The sequence below is a fragment of the Pristis pectinata genome, chromosome 2, assembly GCF_009764475.1.
Source record: "Pristis pectinata isolate sPriPec2 chromosome 2, sPriPec2.1.pri, whole genome shotgun sequence".
Taxonomy (NCBI): domain Eukaryota; kingdom Metazoa; phylum Chordata; class Chondrichthyes; order Rhinopristiformes; family Pristidae; genus Pristis; species Pristis pectinata.
This window is the reverse complement of record NC_067406.1, coordinates 64369164-64387891: the sequence shown is the minus strand read 5'-3', so window position 1 is coordinate 64387891 and position 18728 is coordinate 64369164. Positions and strand designations below refer to the sequence as shown.

The 18728-nt window shown below is 38.3% G+C and overlaps 1 protein-coding gene across 2 annotated transcripts in view; it reads left to right on the top strand.

The window, feature by feature from the left end:
- The window catches only part of LOC127583639 (phospholipid-transporting ATPase VD-like), a 132726-nt gene that overhangs the window by 61211 nt on the left and 52787 nt on the right, over window positions 1–18728 (top strand). For both annotated transcript variants that reach the window (XM_052039833.1, XM_052039841.1), the window contains exons 2-6: window positions 1849–2187; window positions 6062–6256; window positions 14233–14437; window positions 16731–16816; window positions 17815–17921. In XM_052039833.1, the coding sequence (XP_051895793.1) occupies window positions 1904–2187; window positions 6062–6256; window positions 14233–14437; window positions 16731–16816; window positions 17815–17921 (877 nt within the window). In that variant the 5' untranslated portion in view covers window positions 1849–1903. The remainder of the gene's footprint in view (window positions 1–1848; window positions 2188–6061; window positions 6257–14232; window positions 14438–16730; window positions 16817–17814; window positions 17922–18728) is intronic.

Sequence of the window (18728 nt, the reverse complement as noted above, 5' to 3'; positions counted from 1 at the left end):
ATCCATTATGATGTGGGCAGAGAAATAACAGATGAAGTTTCATCCAGGCAAGTGTGAGATGTTGCATGTTGGGATGTCAAATATAAGGGGAGCATACATCGTAAGTAGTAAGACCCTTTAGAGCATTGATGTACAGAGGGATCTTGGGGTCCAAGTCCATAGCTCCCTGAAAGTGGCACATCAATAGGGTGGTAAAGAAGGCATATGAAATTCTTGCTTTCATTAGTCAGGCCATTTGAGTAGAAGAGTTAGGATGCACTTGGAGTATTATGTACAGTTCCGGTTGCCTCATTACAGGAGGGATGTGGAGGCTTTGGAGAGGGTGCAGAAGAGGTTTACCACGATGCTGCCTGGATTAGAGGGTATTAGCTATCAGAGGTTGGACAAATTTGGATTGTTTTCTTTGGAGCCTCAGAGGCTGAGGGGAGACCTGATAGAAGTTTATAAAATTATGAGGGGCCTAGATAGGGTAAACGGTCAGAATCTTTTTCCAAAGGTAGAAATTCCAAATACTAAAGGGCATAGAATTAAGGTGAGAGAGGTATAGTTTATAGGAGATGTGTGGGGTAAGCTTGTTTACACAGAGAATGGTAGATGCCTGGAATGTGCTGCCCAGGGGTGGTGGTGGAAGTAGATACAATAGTGGCATTTAAGAGGATTTTAGATAGGAGGGAGGTAGTGCGCAGGTCATGAGGACAGGGAAGGGGAAAGAGGGGGCCACAGGAGTGAGGGAAAACAGACAGGAGGGGTTATTGGAAGTTAGAGAAATTGATGTTGATGCCGTCAGGTTGGAGACTACCAAGGCGGAATCCTCCAACCTGTGTCTGGCCTCAACGTTGCAGTGAAGCAGGCCGTGGATAGTTGTATCAGTATGGGAGTGGGAAGTGGAATTTACATGGCTGGACACTGGGAGATCCTGGCTGTTGCAGCAGACGGAACAAAGGTGCTTGATGAAGTGGTCACCCAATCTGCGTCGGGTTTCACTGATGTAGAAGAGATCGTACCAGAAGCACTGGATGTAATAAATGACACCCTTGGATTCACAGGATTCACCACTGCCTCACCTGGAAGGACTGTCTGGGACCCTGAATGGTGGTGAGGGAGGAGGTGTAGGGGCAGGTGTAGCACTTAGTGCGGTTGCAGGGATAAGTTCTGGGAGGGTCATCAGGAATTTTGACATTGCCATGTTTTCCTTAAATGTAACCTTCTTGTAAAGCCAGGAAACACTTTTTTTTTGTTAAAAAGCTAATTTACAATATATTGAGAGTATTTTTCTATCTATCTATCTATTTATTTATTTATAAATTCGTTCAGTGATGGCACTTTTGTGTCTGAAAGTCAAGATTAGGATCATTAATTCCTTCTAAAACAGTAATACTAAGGGATTGCATCAGTACAGATGGAGGTGATTCTTCCCCTTATTCTCAGCCTCTCTCATCTACCATTTAAAAATCTGTTCAAGACAAAAATGTTTGAATTTTTTTTATCCAGTAAATAAAAGATTCCATATTCTGTTATTTCTGTTATGCGTGACCTTTGTGGTGTATCTGTAGTTATGGAGCGTATTTCTTTTGTATTTTAGATGATAGTCCTTCCTCATTATTTTGTGGATTTGATATATAATTTACACTTCCTCTTAAGTCTGGGACATGTGGTCAATGCTGATCACTTCTGTTTTTCTGTCCGTTTCAGTCACTGTGTGCTTTTCAAACTAAAATGAGCTTAACTTGTTCTTTTAATTGGAATTTAGTAGCAGAATTGAGAAATTTATTTATGGGTCATGTATAATTTCAAAATGATTTTTAAACTCAGCAAGAACAATTTGATTTTATTCTTTGATTTTTCCAGCTGAGCACTGGTTGCTCCATATTGTCTGTCTGGATTTACCTGCCGGTCAGGATTTATGAAGATGGCAAACCCTATCCAGTGGGCACGTTACAGATGGCAGAGGTTGCTCTCCACAGATAGGAGGAACAATACTTACACTTCATCATCATTCCCTGGATGGTTCAAAACCTCCCGATCACAGAAAACTGGTCACAAACATCGAACAGTAATTCCCTGCCTTGGTAGATTCACTGAAGAATATGAAAAGGTCATCAAAAATTACATGACCAATAGGATTCAAACAACCAAGTATACTTTGCTGAATTTTATTCCAATGAATTTATTTGAGCAGTTTCACAGGTAATGTCTGTTACCAGTCTATAATTCAATTAACTCACTTAACCTACTATCTTCGACATTTTCTGGTGTTAGTCCTAAAAGTAAATGTTATCACGTCAGAAGTATATAAGAGATTGTCAGCCTTTCTGAGTACCAAGGATTTTATTAAGAGCAGTTCTGGGCTAATCATAGTTTCCTCATTTTTATGTGCAGTCTATTATCTCTTACTCTGAAATGCAAGTCCTTTCTCTTCACTTCTGTGCTTCTGAGTCCCTCTGCTTTTCCATAACAATAGACCTACATCAATTCCAAGTATAATTGCTTCTGTTGTTTTTTCTAAAGTAAATGTTTCATCTCATCTGACATTGACCTACCTCTACACATTTTAGACTATTACCACATAATGTCACTATTCAGTTTGCTTTGATCTTCTAAATTAACTGTATCCCCTCATTTGCAAAACCGGACACTATTCCCTCAATAGCTATGTCAGAATCACTGATGCATACAGGGAACAGAATTGGCTCAAACGATTAATTACTGTTTCAATTTGAAATTCTGGGCACTGATATTTGATGATCAGAAACATTGTTGTCATGGTTTACTTGGCTCCAGGTAAACTAATTTTAATGTTATATTTTAATGGTTTTAATAATATCATTCAAGGACAAACTCCCTGTTTGATATTACTGGTGCGACTTAGCATTCTTAAGTATATCACACAACAAGTTTGGCAGAATAAAGGAAAAGTAAGCTTTGTTTCTCGTTCTATATAAATATAAATCCTTCAATTTATGTGCAGGCTTTCAACCCAAAACCTTGACAATTCCTTTCCTCTCACAGATGCTGCTTGACCCGCTGAGTTCCTCCAGCTGCTTGTTTGTTATTCTAGATTCCAGCATCTGCAGTCTCTTGTGTCTCCCTCAATGATTTACTCTTTCCTAGTGTTTTTAACCAGTGTTCCAGGCAACATCTAGTGGGTCATGACAGACTCGTGAAATGGAAAACACTTTCATCACAGTGGCATCATTTGGAAATAAAATTTAAATAGGAAATGTAAGGGGAAAAATGATCCAGATCTCACCAGACACCTACATTCCTCTGATTCCCTTGCTCCTACCCACTCCCAGTTGGATCACTTGTGATTTGTGTTCAGTCTCACTCATACTGACTCTAAAGCCTGTCTGGTTTGTCATTGCCTTTTCAACTTCATTGCCTGAGTTTGCCACCGGGAATCTTGTTCTTTGTCCCTGAGATTTCATTATGTCTCTAAATTTTTACTTGTATCTCTTTTGTCAGTTCATGACAGCTTGAGCTACCTGTACAGCATTTTTTTTTGTTTTAACAAGTAAAATATGCTGGAAATCAAATGTTAACTCTGTTTCTCTGACTGATGTGCTGAGTATTTCCAGCATTCTCTGTTTATTTCACATGTCCAGCACCTGCAATGTTTGCTTTTGGAATATCTTTTGACATTTTTCTCATCAGTCTTGTTAAAATCATTTTTTTAAACTTCCTTACTAGTCAGTTAATCTGCTCTTTTCTCAGTAACTATTTTTCCCTTCCCAAAATCTCAACAGTGAATGAAGTTCTCCTGGCTGCCCTTTGGTACTCTATCCAACTGATTGTTATTAATGTGTGTACATTGGCACTATTTTTATACTTTTATATTATGGGGTATCACAACTGCATTGAATCTTTTTTTCAGCTAATGCATAGATATTTACAAGATGTATGCTGCTGATGGTTAAATTATATGATCTTCTATGTGCAAGGATAACCTCATGATCAAGAGCTGGAGCATTTTCACTGATAGAGCAAGGTTAAGAATGTTTGGCCTTAAGGATCTCTTAAAGAATGTGAAGAGGCTGGCAGTGAATGTGAAAAATTTTAGAAAATGGGACAAAAGCATACCCAAATATTATCCTTTTCAATTAAGATGTACAATGCACATATGCTTGAAATTAACCAGAATGCACCATTTTTGATAAAATCATTGCATTGTTATAGCACAGCTGGCCATTCAGTCTGTGATGGTTCTTTTTTGAGCAGTGCAATCAGTCCCATTCAGTCATGATTTCTCTGTTGTCACAAACCAGCAACAAAAGAAACACACTGAGCATGATTCAGTGTTAAAAACTATTTTATTAATCACTACTTATGATAATACGTAAAATAAAAGTAAAAATGTTAGTATGTTAGAATTCAAAAATGTTAAACCTCAAACGTTAACCCCAAAACTAAACTCGTCGTGTGTGTGTGTGACAAAGTCCAAAACTCCCAGTTCCGGAATGGTTCTTAAAGTTCAGTTCCGCAAGCCATAAGGTGAAACATGAGCAAGGGCTTCTTCAACAACCACCGTTGTCTGAAGATAAGATGTAGATGTAGAAAAACATAGAGAGAGTACATACGAAATCCAAATGTTCCACGATGGAACCCAAACGACACTCCAGTGTTTACTCGGTAGTGACTTCCTCACCCCGAATACATCCGAACCGTGGTCGTCCACACACAAATACCTGTTTCCTTCTACAGGTCAGCAACAAAGTGAACTCCACCAGATTACTTCCAACTTCCATACATGGATTTCAGTGGCAAACACAGTTATTGTTTCTCATCCATCGATAGAGAAAACAAGCAGGCTGGTGTCTCTCTCCCTTCTCTCTCTCTCTCTCCTTCTTCTTCTGACTTCTTCAACAACGTCATTACGTCCTTTATCTTCTATTGACGTAAGCACGCCCCACACACATACACACACACTCTCTATCTAAAAGGGACTTTCACTGAGTCCGTAACACTGTAGTTTGCAAATTATTCTTAAATCCCCATCCAACTCCCTTTTTGAAATCAAGGTCTCTGTTTCAACCACTCTCACAGAAAGCAAATTCCAGATTATAACTGGATTTTGCTTTGGAAAGTTTGTCATTGCACGCCTTGTATCTTTGATCTGTCAATTTAAGTCTGTATGCCCAATTCTTTGAACCACATGCTGATGGGAACAGCTTTCCTCTATTTGGCCTATCTGATCTTATGCACCTCTCAAGCTTCATGTGCCAAGAATTACTTAGCACAACAAGGGGTAAGATAGAAGTTTTTAAGTCATTAAAGTAAATTTTTTTGATGTGTTTTTTTAATTCATTTTCTTTTTAGCTTTAAAATTGTTTACATCAAATATTAACTCCAGGCAATGAGTCTGATTCAGGAAGATCCAGTCCACTGTGTCCTGTACTTTTCTTCTGCCTGAGTGTACTACTTCTCTATTAAATTTTAACTGCATCTGTGTGCCAGTCCATCTATGTCCATGTAGTTCATACAGTCTTCCTACTGCTTACCAAGTTTTATGTTGTCTACAGATTTTGAAATTTTACCGTGAAAAATCCATATTCAGGTCATTAGTATACATCAAAAAAAACATGTTTCCAGCACTGAACCTTGGAGAACACCATGCTCTATCGTTCTTCTGTATGGAAAAATGACCTTTTACCATGTTCATTTTGCTAACCTCTCTTTTACATAGAACTTTGTCAAACAGCTTCTGAAAATCTATAGTCGATAACACCTTCTTTATTTCTTTAATCTTCCTTCATTGCTATTCATAAAATGTTCAGACAGGTTAGTCAAATTTTTGCTGGCTGGCTTTGATTAATTAAAATTTCTCCAAGTGCCCATTAATTTTTTTTCTCTCCAAGTGATCATTATTTCTGAAATCTTCCTTACTACCAAGATTGAATTGACTAGCCTATAATTGCCTATTATGTTCTTATACTCTGTTTTCAACAAGAGTATCACATTTATCATTTTCCAGTCCTCCAGAATCTCTGTATAACAAATCTTTGTGGTGTGTTTTCTGGTCCCCTTTCATCCCTTAATTTTTATAATCTTTGCATTCTTTCAGGGCTGCAAATCTTTACTTCCTGTTTCTAGTGATTCTGAATTGGGTGCCATCAGTGGAAGCATTTCAAAAGGAGATAACAATGTTGCCATTGGTTGTGGTTCTTGCAATTATTGCAGTTAAAGATGGGATTGAAGACTACAGGCGCTACAAATTTGACAAACAAATAAATAACCGAACGACTAAAGTATACAACAAGTAAGTCTACAGTTTTTCCTTGCATCAATTTGACAGAAGTGTTATGGGCCTTGACGCTTCTGTGTTGTTATTAGTTTGAGGAATGTTTCAGTGAGATTTTACAGCTGTGCCTATTACTTATAAAGTGCTTTAGGAATGGATAGGGAATGCATTATACTGGAACTGCATGACTGGTTTGTGAAGTTAATGTATTTGAATGTTTCCATGAGTTTCAAGATTCGAATGTTTAATAGAGCTCGTTTTTGAAAACTGTGTATAAATTACTCAATCTGATAAAGATGATGAGCACAATTGATGCAATCTTATATTCAATCATTCTTGCAGTTAAAACCATTTAAAGCATAATCAAAATGAGTGAGTCATCTTCTCTTCTATATCATGTCTTATTTGTTTAGAAAAGAATTCATTTATAATTGCCAATATTAAAAAAAATTACTAAGTATAGCCTGCCCCCCACCCCTCAATACTCCCCCCCACCCTCGCCCACATTCTGCACCACAATTGTATGGAATACCAGCCATGTATTCACTGGTGGAGCTCAACCTAAACCTCTATCTTCAGTCTAAAAATACAAACAAGTTTTGCATTAGTCTAAAACAGCCAAGTATTTTTCCCTTATCCCAAGGCTCTTTCCCCCACCCTTTTGGTCAGCCAGCATACAATGGCAGATGAATAAAATTTCCTCCATGTGAGTGTTGGGAAACTAAAGGCACTATCCTTGGTTCCCATCACAAGCTCCATTTCCCAACCACTAGCCCCATCTCTGTTTCTGATAACGCCTGAATCTGAACCAGATTGATTCAGAACCAGACTGTTAACAAAGCTGGTGTCAAAACTGACCCAGAGATGAGTTTTCTTGTTTTTTTTTTGAGAATTAGCAGACATTTTATTATAAATATTTTATTTATAATTGTCACTGATAAAAGACCATTTTTCCTTTATGTGCTGGAAGAAATATAATTTGAAATGAAGAAATTGAGGTTTCTTTTCTTATTCATTCTGTTGTTGAGCAGGGTAACCAACTTTATTGAATTTAAAGGTCATTGTAAAAGTGAAGTTGCATTAGAGGAAGAGAACTCCACAATGGTAGAGGACAAACATACATACACCTCTTTAATACGGATGCACCAATGGGGGAAAAAAAAACTCTATTTGTGTTCACAGGGATCCTATCAACTAAACTGTTTAGTTTAAGCAAAACCTTTCCAAAGCAGGAAGTGCAATAATGTTTTTGATTCACTGTTGCTGATTTCGTTTTTGGGACTTGCACAGTTGTGTTCAGTAAATCCTGTTCCTTGCTGAAACTCCCTGGTTGCTAGAAATATCTGCGTTGTAGCCTTCTCTAATTGCATCTTCCCTGGGAGGAAGTGATAATATTGCAGATTAGCTACTTGCATTCCCAGTTGTCATACGTTTAATAAGACTTTAGCTTATCAAAACAAATTTTAGAAAGGGGCATTTTATAACTTGCCTGCTTTATTTTTTACTATTTTAAAATATTTTAGGCTTTTTTTTTGAGATATTGAGATCCTTCCACCTGCCAAGAATCACCATTCATTGTCCCCCTTACATTTATCTAATCCAGATGTGGAAGGCCAATTTTCTTTGTCCTCGGCAACCAGGAGTACAGCGATGTGACCTGAGTAATGGCAGGGTCTCTGCACAATCATGGGTGCAGTAGAGATGCTCTGCCCCCAAGAGCATTTGGCAGCTGATAAAGCCCTGCTTCCAGCTTTAGAACATAGAACAGTACAGTACAGGAACAGGCCCTTTGACCCACAGTGCTCTGCCTAATTTATTAAGCTAATGATGCCTAATTACACTAATCCCATGTGCCGGCACATGGTCCATATGCCTCCAATTTCTGCATGTGCCTATCAAAAAGCCTCTTAAATGCTTCTACCATATCTGCTTTCATCACCACCCCTGGCAGCACATTCCAGGCAGCAACCACTCTCTGTGTTTATTTAAAAAACAACATTCCCCTTCTCTCCTTAAATGCTTGCCCTCTAGTATTAGACATTTCAACCCTGGGGAAAAACATACTGATTGTCTGCTCTACCTATGCCTCTCATAATTTTATAAATTTCTCATCAGGCCTTCGCCGCTTCAGAGAAAACAACCCAAGTTTGTCCAACCTCCTCCTCACAGCACCTGTCCTCTAATCCAGGCAGCATCCTGATAAACCTCTTCTGCACCCTCTCCAAAGCCTCCACATCCTTCCTACAGTGGGGTAACAAGAACTGAATGCAATACTCCAGGTGCGGCCTAAGCAGAATTTTATAAAACTGCAACATAATTTCCTGACTCTTGAACTCAATGCCTCGACTAACAAAGGCAAGCATGCCCATATGCCTTCCTCACCATCCTATCAACCTGTGTGGCCACTTTTAGAGAGCTGTGGACTTGGATCCCAAAATCCCTCTGTACATCAACACTATTGAGGGTCCTGCCATTACCTATGTGCTTTCCCTTTACATTTGACCTCCCAAAGTGCAACAATGCACACTTGCCCGGATTAAGCTCGCATTTTCCATTTCTCTGCCATATCAGCAACTGATTAATATCCTGCTTGCATCCTTTGGCAGTCTTCTACACTATCCACAATGCCACCAATCTTTGTGTCATCTGTAAACTAACTAACCCACCCATCCATCTTTTCTGGTTGTAAAAATCCATAAGTGATTTTTAATAGTTTTCAAATATCCCTGATGAGAGACATTAGAAGACTATTAAAATTGAAGTAAATAATTTTAAAATTATTTACTTCAATTACACTCAAATAATTAAGTGTTCAAATGTAAAATGAAATCACCTTTGGCTTTGGCTTCTCAATCTTTGCTCTACAGTCCTTATTGGAGTGTTGAACTTTGCACCAGGTCTGACCTATGTGGGGTCCAGTAGCATAAAAGCTGACAGATTCGGCCAGTCTATCAGAAAGTCCCAGCCTGAGTGTTTGACAGTGCATGCACAGAAATCAGGAACCATCAGTTCTGTCAGGATGCATTGTACTTAACTGTTTGGAATAGTTCAATACTGACGGATCCTGACAGAACTGCTGGTAACGTGTAAAGTCCGGTTTGGTAACTTCTGTTGGGAAATAATTCTCTTGGGATTTATTGAAAAAATGTTCCAGTAAACAATCTTACAAGAGTAATCTCATAATAATCCTTATTATTTGTTCAAAATGTTAATAGTTTAGCATCTTTGAAAGCACAAATAAATACATAAAACGTAAAAAAATAAATTTGGTTTCTGTAAGCAACCACCATACTTGTTTATATAGTTTGACTTTCACAGCACCCAGAACCCTTCATCAGTTACTACTGATGAGGAGATGAATTGTGATTCATCAAGAAAGCATTTTAAATTTTTATGCCTCCAGTCAAGTGGAATCATGTGACTTTCACTTCATGGCATAATCACATCTGAGAAGAGCATAAGAAATGGAAGCAAGACCAGCTGAAGCCCCACATGAATATACCCAACAACCTGAGTATTCATGGCTTTCTGAAATTTCTCTTCCTAGCAAGTTATCCTGAGACCTGACCACCTGGTCCTAGACTGTCCATTTGAAGGAAATAGTCTCTTAGGATTGTAAATGTCTCAATAAGATCACCTCTTATCCTTCTGAATTCTTGTAAGTATGGACCAATTTTATTTAGCCTCACTTCAATGGATGTACATCTCAATCCAGAAATTCATTTACTGCATCTATGCTGCACTGCACTGGCTTCAAGGCAAGAAATTCCTTCTTTAGGTTTGCAATCCTCGTGGTATGCAGCACTCTGAGTGAAGTTTGACCAAAACCCTGTACAATCCCTGTAAGACTCTTCTATTCAAGCTCCTTTGCGATCTGAGCCTTCATGTTTACTTTCTGTATTTCAGGAGCTAGTATTCCAAGTTCCCCTAATATTCCATTTATCATTTTCTTTATCTGTAATGGTCGTACAGACAAAGCTTTTTTTTAATATTCAACATCATTTAATTGAATTATACTGTCTGATCACTGTGCCATTTTCTAAAAGATCTAAATATAACTTTATATGAAGGAACCGGGTTTGATTTTTTGATGTCCTGTTTTTGACAGATAAAACTGTATGGATTACAGATGCGCTGTTCTCAATAAACACCCAGGAGTGCTGCTTCCTGCTTCCTTTGGGGATTCCATTTCATTCTCCCAGTTTCTCCTGCCTTTGCTCACTTGGTCCCCAAGGACATTGTGTGATTGGATAAGTTTGGGCAACCTGGCCTTGAACAGATCTCTTCACAATGCATATACATGGTCTGTCAATAGAGAATACATACTGGCTAGAAAACATTAGACGTAAGGACAGCATTCTTCTCTCCCAGTATTCCAGACAATGTAAAAGGAAGCTGATTGATCATGCAGTAATTGAGGTGCACAAACACAGTGCAAAACTGGATTAAACTTCACACAAATCTATATAGTATTCAGGCACTAATAGAGTTTGGATACAGACAAATGAAACAATCAACAACTACATAACTGCTGTAATTCATTTTGAAAGCTCCACTATTGTTGTATATCCAGTCAGAGTCAGGTGTTACAACCGAAGAAAGAGCACAAAAAAAATGCAAGAGTCCCTGGGGCAGCATTGTTTTCAAAGCTTGCCAATGAAAATCCAAAATGGTTCAAACTGGTCAAGATTGTCTCTTCTGAATATGAAAGCAGTCTATCTGTTAGTTACTTTAATGAATCCATAGTGTGTGTGTGTGTGTATGTGTGTATATAGTTGGGCTTCTCCTTTCTGTCCACACGGGTATCACATGCTAATCAGAAAAGCACCTCTCCCTATACTTGAAACATAAATGCCACTTACATCATGCCACATCTTAACACCTATAAATTTGTTTGCTTTGGTTGATTGCACTAAGTGGAAATCTCCACTATTTGCACAGGGCACAGGGCATGTGCACAGAAGAGGTGGTGTGCAGTGTGGCACAACACTCCAACAGAACAAGTGATTTTGTCTGTGGCTGACAAGAAATGAAAGATAGTGTTAAATCTAATGAAAAAGCTGGAAAAGTTGCTGGAAATAGCAGTAGGCCTGAGATTAGGAACAGTTTAGAATTCAACAAAGGAGGACCAAGAAATTGATGAAGAAAGGGAAATAGAATATGGGAGTAGACTAGCATGAAACATTAAAACAGAAAGCTTTTATAGTTCCATAAACAAGAAAACGTGTGTAAGGGCAAATGTGGGTGTGTTGTAAGTAGAGACAGGAAAATATATAGTTCTGAATGAGGAACTGGCAGAGGACAGAAGAAAACACAAAACCTGCTAAATGTTTTGGAGAACAACGAGTCTAACAAGAATGTGGAACTGAAAGATTAGTCTAAAATCAGTACTAAAGAAGTTAGTGAGCTTGAAAGTTGATAAATCCTAAGGATCTGGTGATCTAAATCTGAGTTTCAGAAGAGGTGCCTTTAGAGATGGTGGATGCTCTGAAGTTCATGATAGATTTGGGAATTGTTCCTGTGGATTGGTGGGAGCAAATTTGACCCCACTACTTAAGAATGAAGGGAGAGAGGAAGCAGGGAACTATTAACTTGTTAGCTTTAGAGGTAGGGCAAAAGATGGAACATATAATGAAGGATGTAAAAACAGAACACCTTGAAAAGAATAATAGGGTTGAACAGAGCCATCATGGACTTAAGAAAAGAAATTATGTTTGGCTAATCTGCTGAAGTTCTTGGAAAGTGTGACTATTAGAATAGATAAGGGGGAACCAGTGAATATGTTGTATTTGGATTTTCAGAAGGTATTTAACAAGGTCCCTCACAGGAGGGTGATCAACAAGGTTAGGCACACATGGAGTTGGGAGTAACATCCAGATACAAATTGGGAATTGGTTATTGGTCAGAAAAACAGATCTTTCTCAGATTGGCAGTCTGTGACTAGTTGGGTACTGCAGTAATAGGGGCTTGGATCCCAGATTTTCACAACCTATATCAATGATTTAGCTTGGGCCAAATGTCATATTTCCAAGTTTGCTGCTGATGCTAAATTTATTGGGAATGTGAGTAAGGATGAAGATGGATATAGAGAAGCTTCACAGGGATATTGACAAGCTGAGTGAGTGGGCAAGAACATGGCAGATGGAATACATTGTGGAAAAATGTGAGGTTCTCCTTTCTGGTGCATGTAACAGAAAAGCAAAGCATTTGTTAATTGATAAGAAATTGCATATTGTTGATGTTCTAAGTGACCTGGGGGTGCTTGTAAAGGAGCCGTTGAAAATCAACAAGCAGATGCAGCAAACAATTAAGAGGGCAAATGGTATGTTAGCCTTTATTATGAGAGTACTTGAATATAGGAGTGAAGAAGTCTTGTTATAATTATACAGAGCCCTGGAAGAGACTGCTGCTGGAGCATTGTGTATAGTTTTGGTCTCCTTACTGAAGAAAGGATGTATTTGCCATTGAGGAAGTACAAACCAAATACAGCCGGAGGTACTAGACTGGTTCCCCTAATGACTGGTTTGAGGAGGAATTGAGTAGATAGTATTTAGTGAAGTTTAGAAGAACGAGAGTCCTCATCAAAACATATTAAATTCTTAAAGGGCTTGACAGATGAGGTGCAGGGAAGATGCTTCCCCAGCTGATGAGCTTAGGGCCAAGGGGTCCAGTTTCAGAATAAAAGATAGGCTGTTTATAATTGAGTTGAGGAGAAATTTCTTCTCTCGGAGGGTATTGAACTTTTGGCTGGAGAAATTCAGTCATTATGTTCATTCAAATTAGAGATTGATAGTTTTCCAGCCATTAAGGGAATCAGCAGATATGTGTGTAAATTTGGAAAATGACACTGAGGTAGAAAGTCAGCCATGATCTTAATGAATGATGGCCCTCTCCTGCACCTGTTACTTATGTTCTTATGTAAAGAAGTACATACATTTAAGACACTTTACAATTTACATCAGCAAGAGTCTGGCTCTTGCACATTTAATAAAAATGTGAGTTAGCTTGCAAATATTGACAGTATTTCTCAATAGAATAGATTCATAGAGCCATGTAGCACAGAAACAGGCCTTTCAGCCCACCATGTCCATGCCAACCATCAAGTACCTCTCTATACTAATCCCTTATCCCAGCACTTTGTCCATAACCTTTTCTGACATGGTGATTCAAGTGCTCATCCAGATGCCTCTTAATTGTTGTGCGTGTACCTGCCTCCACCACCTCGGGTGGTGTGTTCCAGATTGCAACAACACTCTAGGTGAAAAACTTATTTCTTGGATCCCTTCTGAACCTCATGTGCCTCACCTTAAACCTATGTCCTCTAGTTTTGTATATCTCCACCATGGTGAAAGTTTTTTACTATCCACCCTAAGTCCTCCCCTGTTTTCAGTGCTCTATATCTACCATATGTTTTCTTTATTTATCAAACTCTTGATATCTCTTGACATCCAGTGTTCCCTAGACTCGCTGTCCTTACCCTTCACTCTTAAGGAACAGGTTGGCTCTGAATTCTCACTATTTTCACTTTTAAGAGACTCCCATTTCTGGAATGTTGATTGCAAGTAGCTGCTCCCAGTCTATGTTTGCCAGATCCTACCGCCCTATTCCCCTTGCACCTCTTTGTGAATGTTACTTGCAACACAGCTTCATCATGGTCATGCTAATCATGACATGACATGTAAAAACTGCTTCAACTGCCGCTTCTAAATTGAACTTGACTGACGTGGAGAAAATAAATGACATTTGTCATTTATGTTTTGAATAGTCACTTTGATTTTCAATAAATCTGTCTGCTACCAAGGAAAGCTTAAGTTTTGGTTTCACTTTATGTGCCATTAGTTGACAATCAGCATTATTGGAAGAGTTTCATTTTCACAAACGTGATATCTCACCTTCTAATGCTGTCAAAGTACAACATCACGAACAGTAATTCCGAGTTTAAGTCTCCAACAACCCTTCTTGTTGCTGAGGTGCTATTATATTTGTCATTCCAGGCAAGCAAAAAAGTATTGTTCGAAATGGTGGAAGGATGTTCGCGTAGGGGATTTTATTCGATTAACTTGCAATGAGATCATCCCTGCAGATATGGTGTTGCTGTACTCCACTGATGTCAATGGGATCTGCCACATTGAAACCTCCAATCTGGATGGAGAGACCAACTTGAAGCAGAGACAGGTGGTGAAGGGATTCACAGAGCTGGTGAGGCATTTCTCTAGGGACTAAAAGCCAGAAGTACAGAAAATCTATTCAATTACTCCTATACTTGCTTGTAACTCTGTAATGGTTTGGGCTAGATTATGTGTGACCTGACTCTGTAGCCACATTATCCTTTTGCACTCACGTGGCTCCTAATGTCGTGGAGGTCTTGTTACTGTGGCCATTCTGTGAAGCAGAGCAGTCTGAATACATTGACTAGTCCTCAGGCTGAGGATCTGAGACCCCAGCCTGCAGGCAACCCTGATGGACTTCCAACAGATTGAGCTGTCCAAATCCTCTGTTTCTACTCACCCACGGATACTCCATTCGCTTGCCTGGCTTCACTCCTTAACATTAGCCCTAACATTGCCCTGTCCCCAGTAAGACCATCTATGTACTGGCACAAAATGCTGTCCTAGATGCACTTTAAAATGATTGGAAGGTTGTAGAAATAGTTGTAGTCATTTTAATAATTTGAATAAATAAACATTACAGGCAACCCCCGGGTTACTGGGAGGTTGTGTTCCCAGAAAATGGTCCGCATCACAGTTTTCCATAACACGAAGCCGTGTCATCTGCACATGCACCAAGAAACACGAGTTTAAAAAAATTGTTTATTTATTTACTTTTCACACAAATTCCATGAGAGTGAATTTTATTCCGTATCTCAAATTTTTGGGTAGTGATTTGTGAATTCTGTAAGGCAAATTTCCATTTCCCGAATGGCTGTAACACAGGAGTTGCCTGTACTTTAAAATTAAGACAAGTAATAAATTAATTTAAAAATACATTTACTTCTTAATTAATACATTACAGCTTGACTTGCCTTTTTTAATGAAGGTTGGCAATCTCATTGAAATGAATGGATGTAGTGAAGCTGAGAGACCAGGTATGAATTGATCCAGACCCTCAGTTTGATCACTAACCACCTCTGGACCTGTTGCTGGAGCCAGTGGTGCAATGGGACGACAGATGTGCCACCATCTGACTTTCAGCATGTTCTATATTTCCACAACAGTGCATTGTTGACCTTGGAATGGTAACTAAAAAATCAGAGTGGTCTGGACCAATGATTTTGTGCTCATAGTGTAAAATATTTAAGATTGAGGTCAGTAAGGGAATAATGACAAATCATCACCAATCAACTCGTCAGATTTTACAAATTTTGCCTCATTAATTCCTTGCCTATTAATTCTGCAAACATACGTTACTAGCTGGGAACTGCATGCACTAGAAACAGGGCCTTCAGTGTAGATCTATTTCCAGCTTACGTTTCTGTTGAACAAAACGTTCCCACCATACTGTCAAACATCTTGAGTTTTTAAACATCTTCCCAAATTCCCGGTGTTTATTGAAGGAAGTCGATCTTATTGACAAATGATTGATTAGAATCATCATTCACACCCTGATCCCAAACTGCACAATAATTTGTGAAACAATGGACTGGATATTATAGGATGTTGTAGTGTGCTACTGCTACAATTACCTACATAAGTGACAGACAGCAAATTTGTTAATCCTGTGCGAATATGGAAGACGCAAATTTGCCGTGCACTGTTCTGCCAGCTTTTTCTGCACTGCGCTCTGCAATTAGATTCCTCATAGACTGCTAAATTACAGCAATTGCCCAGCAATTACACTGGGGAGCCCTATAGAGCCTTAGCCACTTTCAATCTGGTACATATAGAGCGCTTTCATTCACTTGAATAGAAAGGAATGGCCCTGAGGTAAATTTTTTAAATAATTAATTAACTTTTAGCTAAATGTTTTTCATTGCTTGACATGTTCTTAATTGGTTTAATTATTTTTTAATTATCAATTTTTGGCAATTTTAAATTATTTTTAATCGTTCGAATAATCATTTGAATGCCTAGTGACCGAAATATTCACTGTTTAATGGGTTTGGTAGTCAGGTAAGCCAGAAAGTGTGGCTTTAGCTGTCTCAGTTATTTTAATCTCTTTTGTGGGTGAATTTGTTTGTCTCCTCTCAAAATGCACTTACCCCTCTCCGTGACTCTCTTACATGACTGTAATGAGAATCGGACTGGCTGAGAAGCTCAAGCTGATGGCAGTGAACCTACCAACAGAAGTTTGTACTTGCCTTGTAGGTCAACAGCAATCACGAGCAGCTTACTGCTGGCAGGAAATTCTGGATCAATCTGTTCTGTTGTAACCTTTATACTTTTTCTTGATGACTAAGCAACAAAGCCCTGAAAATATAGGTTTCCTGATGTTTTACAGATGGCATTTGAGAAAGATGTTCAAGAGATAATTTATTTGTGTTTTTTCTGCTCAGGACTCTGATGCTGACCCTGAGAGGTTCACCAGTAGGATTGAATGTGAAGGTCCAAACAATGACCTAAGCAAGTTCAAAGGCTATATGTAAGTGTTTTTTCAATTGATCAAGTAAAAGTCTGAGATATAGGATTTAAATGTTGGAAAACCTTCGTGAAATTGGTTGTTGCACAACCTTTGGACCACCTACTACCACCAATAAATTGTCAACAATCTCCCCCATTCCACCTTCAATGTATCAAGATCCACATTTATGCCTTTGTTACAATAAACCTTGACATTTCATTTTCAGTTCTATGAACTTCAACTCACGCAACCCAAAATTTATTTCTATTCACACATGACAGTATCCTTCAACATTTTCATTGGCTTCCTGTTCTTTCGTGGGGTGACTTTAAAATTATTTTCCTTGTCACAGGTTCTTGTACTGACGTGCTTTAGTCTAAATTGTTTCCTCGTACCTTCTGTTCGTCAGACACAGGTTCTCCTTCGGTACTAAGAATCCTTGCTGTATGAAATTCTTTCCTTTGCTTTGTGTCTACCAGCTTTCAAAAGTCAAATTAAAGCCTACTTTCACCATCTCAGAACCACTTTACAATTTTTTAAAAAATTATTATTATCATCCTCTTCTCTCTTGACATGGCCTCAACTGTGAAAGCTACTTGGTATGTTATGGCATGAGAAGAACTTCATAAAAATTCAAGTAGCATATTCTGACTTCATAACTGTTCCATTTCTTTTGCCAATGTAACAATGCGATTTGACCTTTTAATAGATAAGTCCATTTTCGTTTTACTATCATTTCAAGACGTGAAAGATCCAAAAGTTAATTTTTAAGTTAACTGTTAAATATATGTGTTAGATTTATATGAAACATCCATTTGTTTCTAAAGTCCAGAGTATTATTGTGGAAGAAGATGAATAGTAATTTACTCAGTCCCATCATAATACATAACAATCCTGTTTGAATAGCTGAAGTATGTATGTTTCTCTGAAATATTTCTTAATAAATATTTACAGGAGTGAGTTATTTTCTTTCCTTCACTAACAATCATCTTTCATGAAAACTGTTGTCCTGTCTGCAGGGAGCACTTGAATAAAGAGCAGGTTGCTCTTAGTAAAGAAAACCTTTTGCTTCGAGGTTGTACCGTTAGGAACACCGAGGCTGTTGCAGGAATTGTAGTTTATGCAGGTTAGTGTTAGTGTCAAAATTTCATTTGGCATAAAATTGGGATGGTAAGTCTACATCTTTGAGATCAATTTTCTTGACTATATTGAAACTCCACTAAAGTGAAAGAAGCAACATTACTTGGCATTGGTAATGGCAATAACTTAAGGTGACTGCCATAGAAAAACAAAATGTGAACCAAAAGTGCAGATTTAAGGATCTCTATTACATGTTCTTTCCAGTCATACTGGTCTAGTATATAATAATGTTGATCTTTTGTTTGGAAAGAGTAGTGTTATGTGCACTTTTTCATGGATCCTTTCTTGTCATTCTTCATTGAAATCCTAATTAATTAATCCTTAATTTGAATACTTACTATCATAGGACATGAGAAATAGGACCAGCTGTAGGCCATTTGGCCCCTTGAGCCTGCTGCACCATTTAACAAGATCATGGTTGAACTTTTAGCTCAGTGATATTGTTGTTTCTTTTATTTTATCAGCATACCTTGATGACATCGTGGGTGCACTTCCTAAGAGAAGATGAAATTAGAAAGTCAATATACAAAGTTCTTGTATTAATGATGGCAATTGGTAACAGTTGAGTTCCTACTTTTTATTCCTCTCAATAACCCTAAACATTACCTCCCTATAACTAGATCATGCTTGTTGAGATGGAATTCAAAATCAAGAACTAAAATCCAAATGATGTCAGAGCCTTTAACCGTGGTGTGAAAACTAGTATAAACGAGTAGTAATGTAAACAAAGTGCTCTGGCCACTATGGACAGTCCAGTTAATTAAAGCGATCCACTGGGAAGACTTTTGGCCAT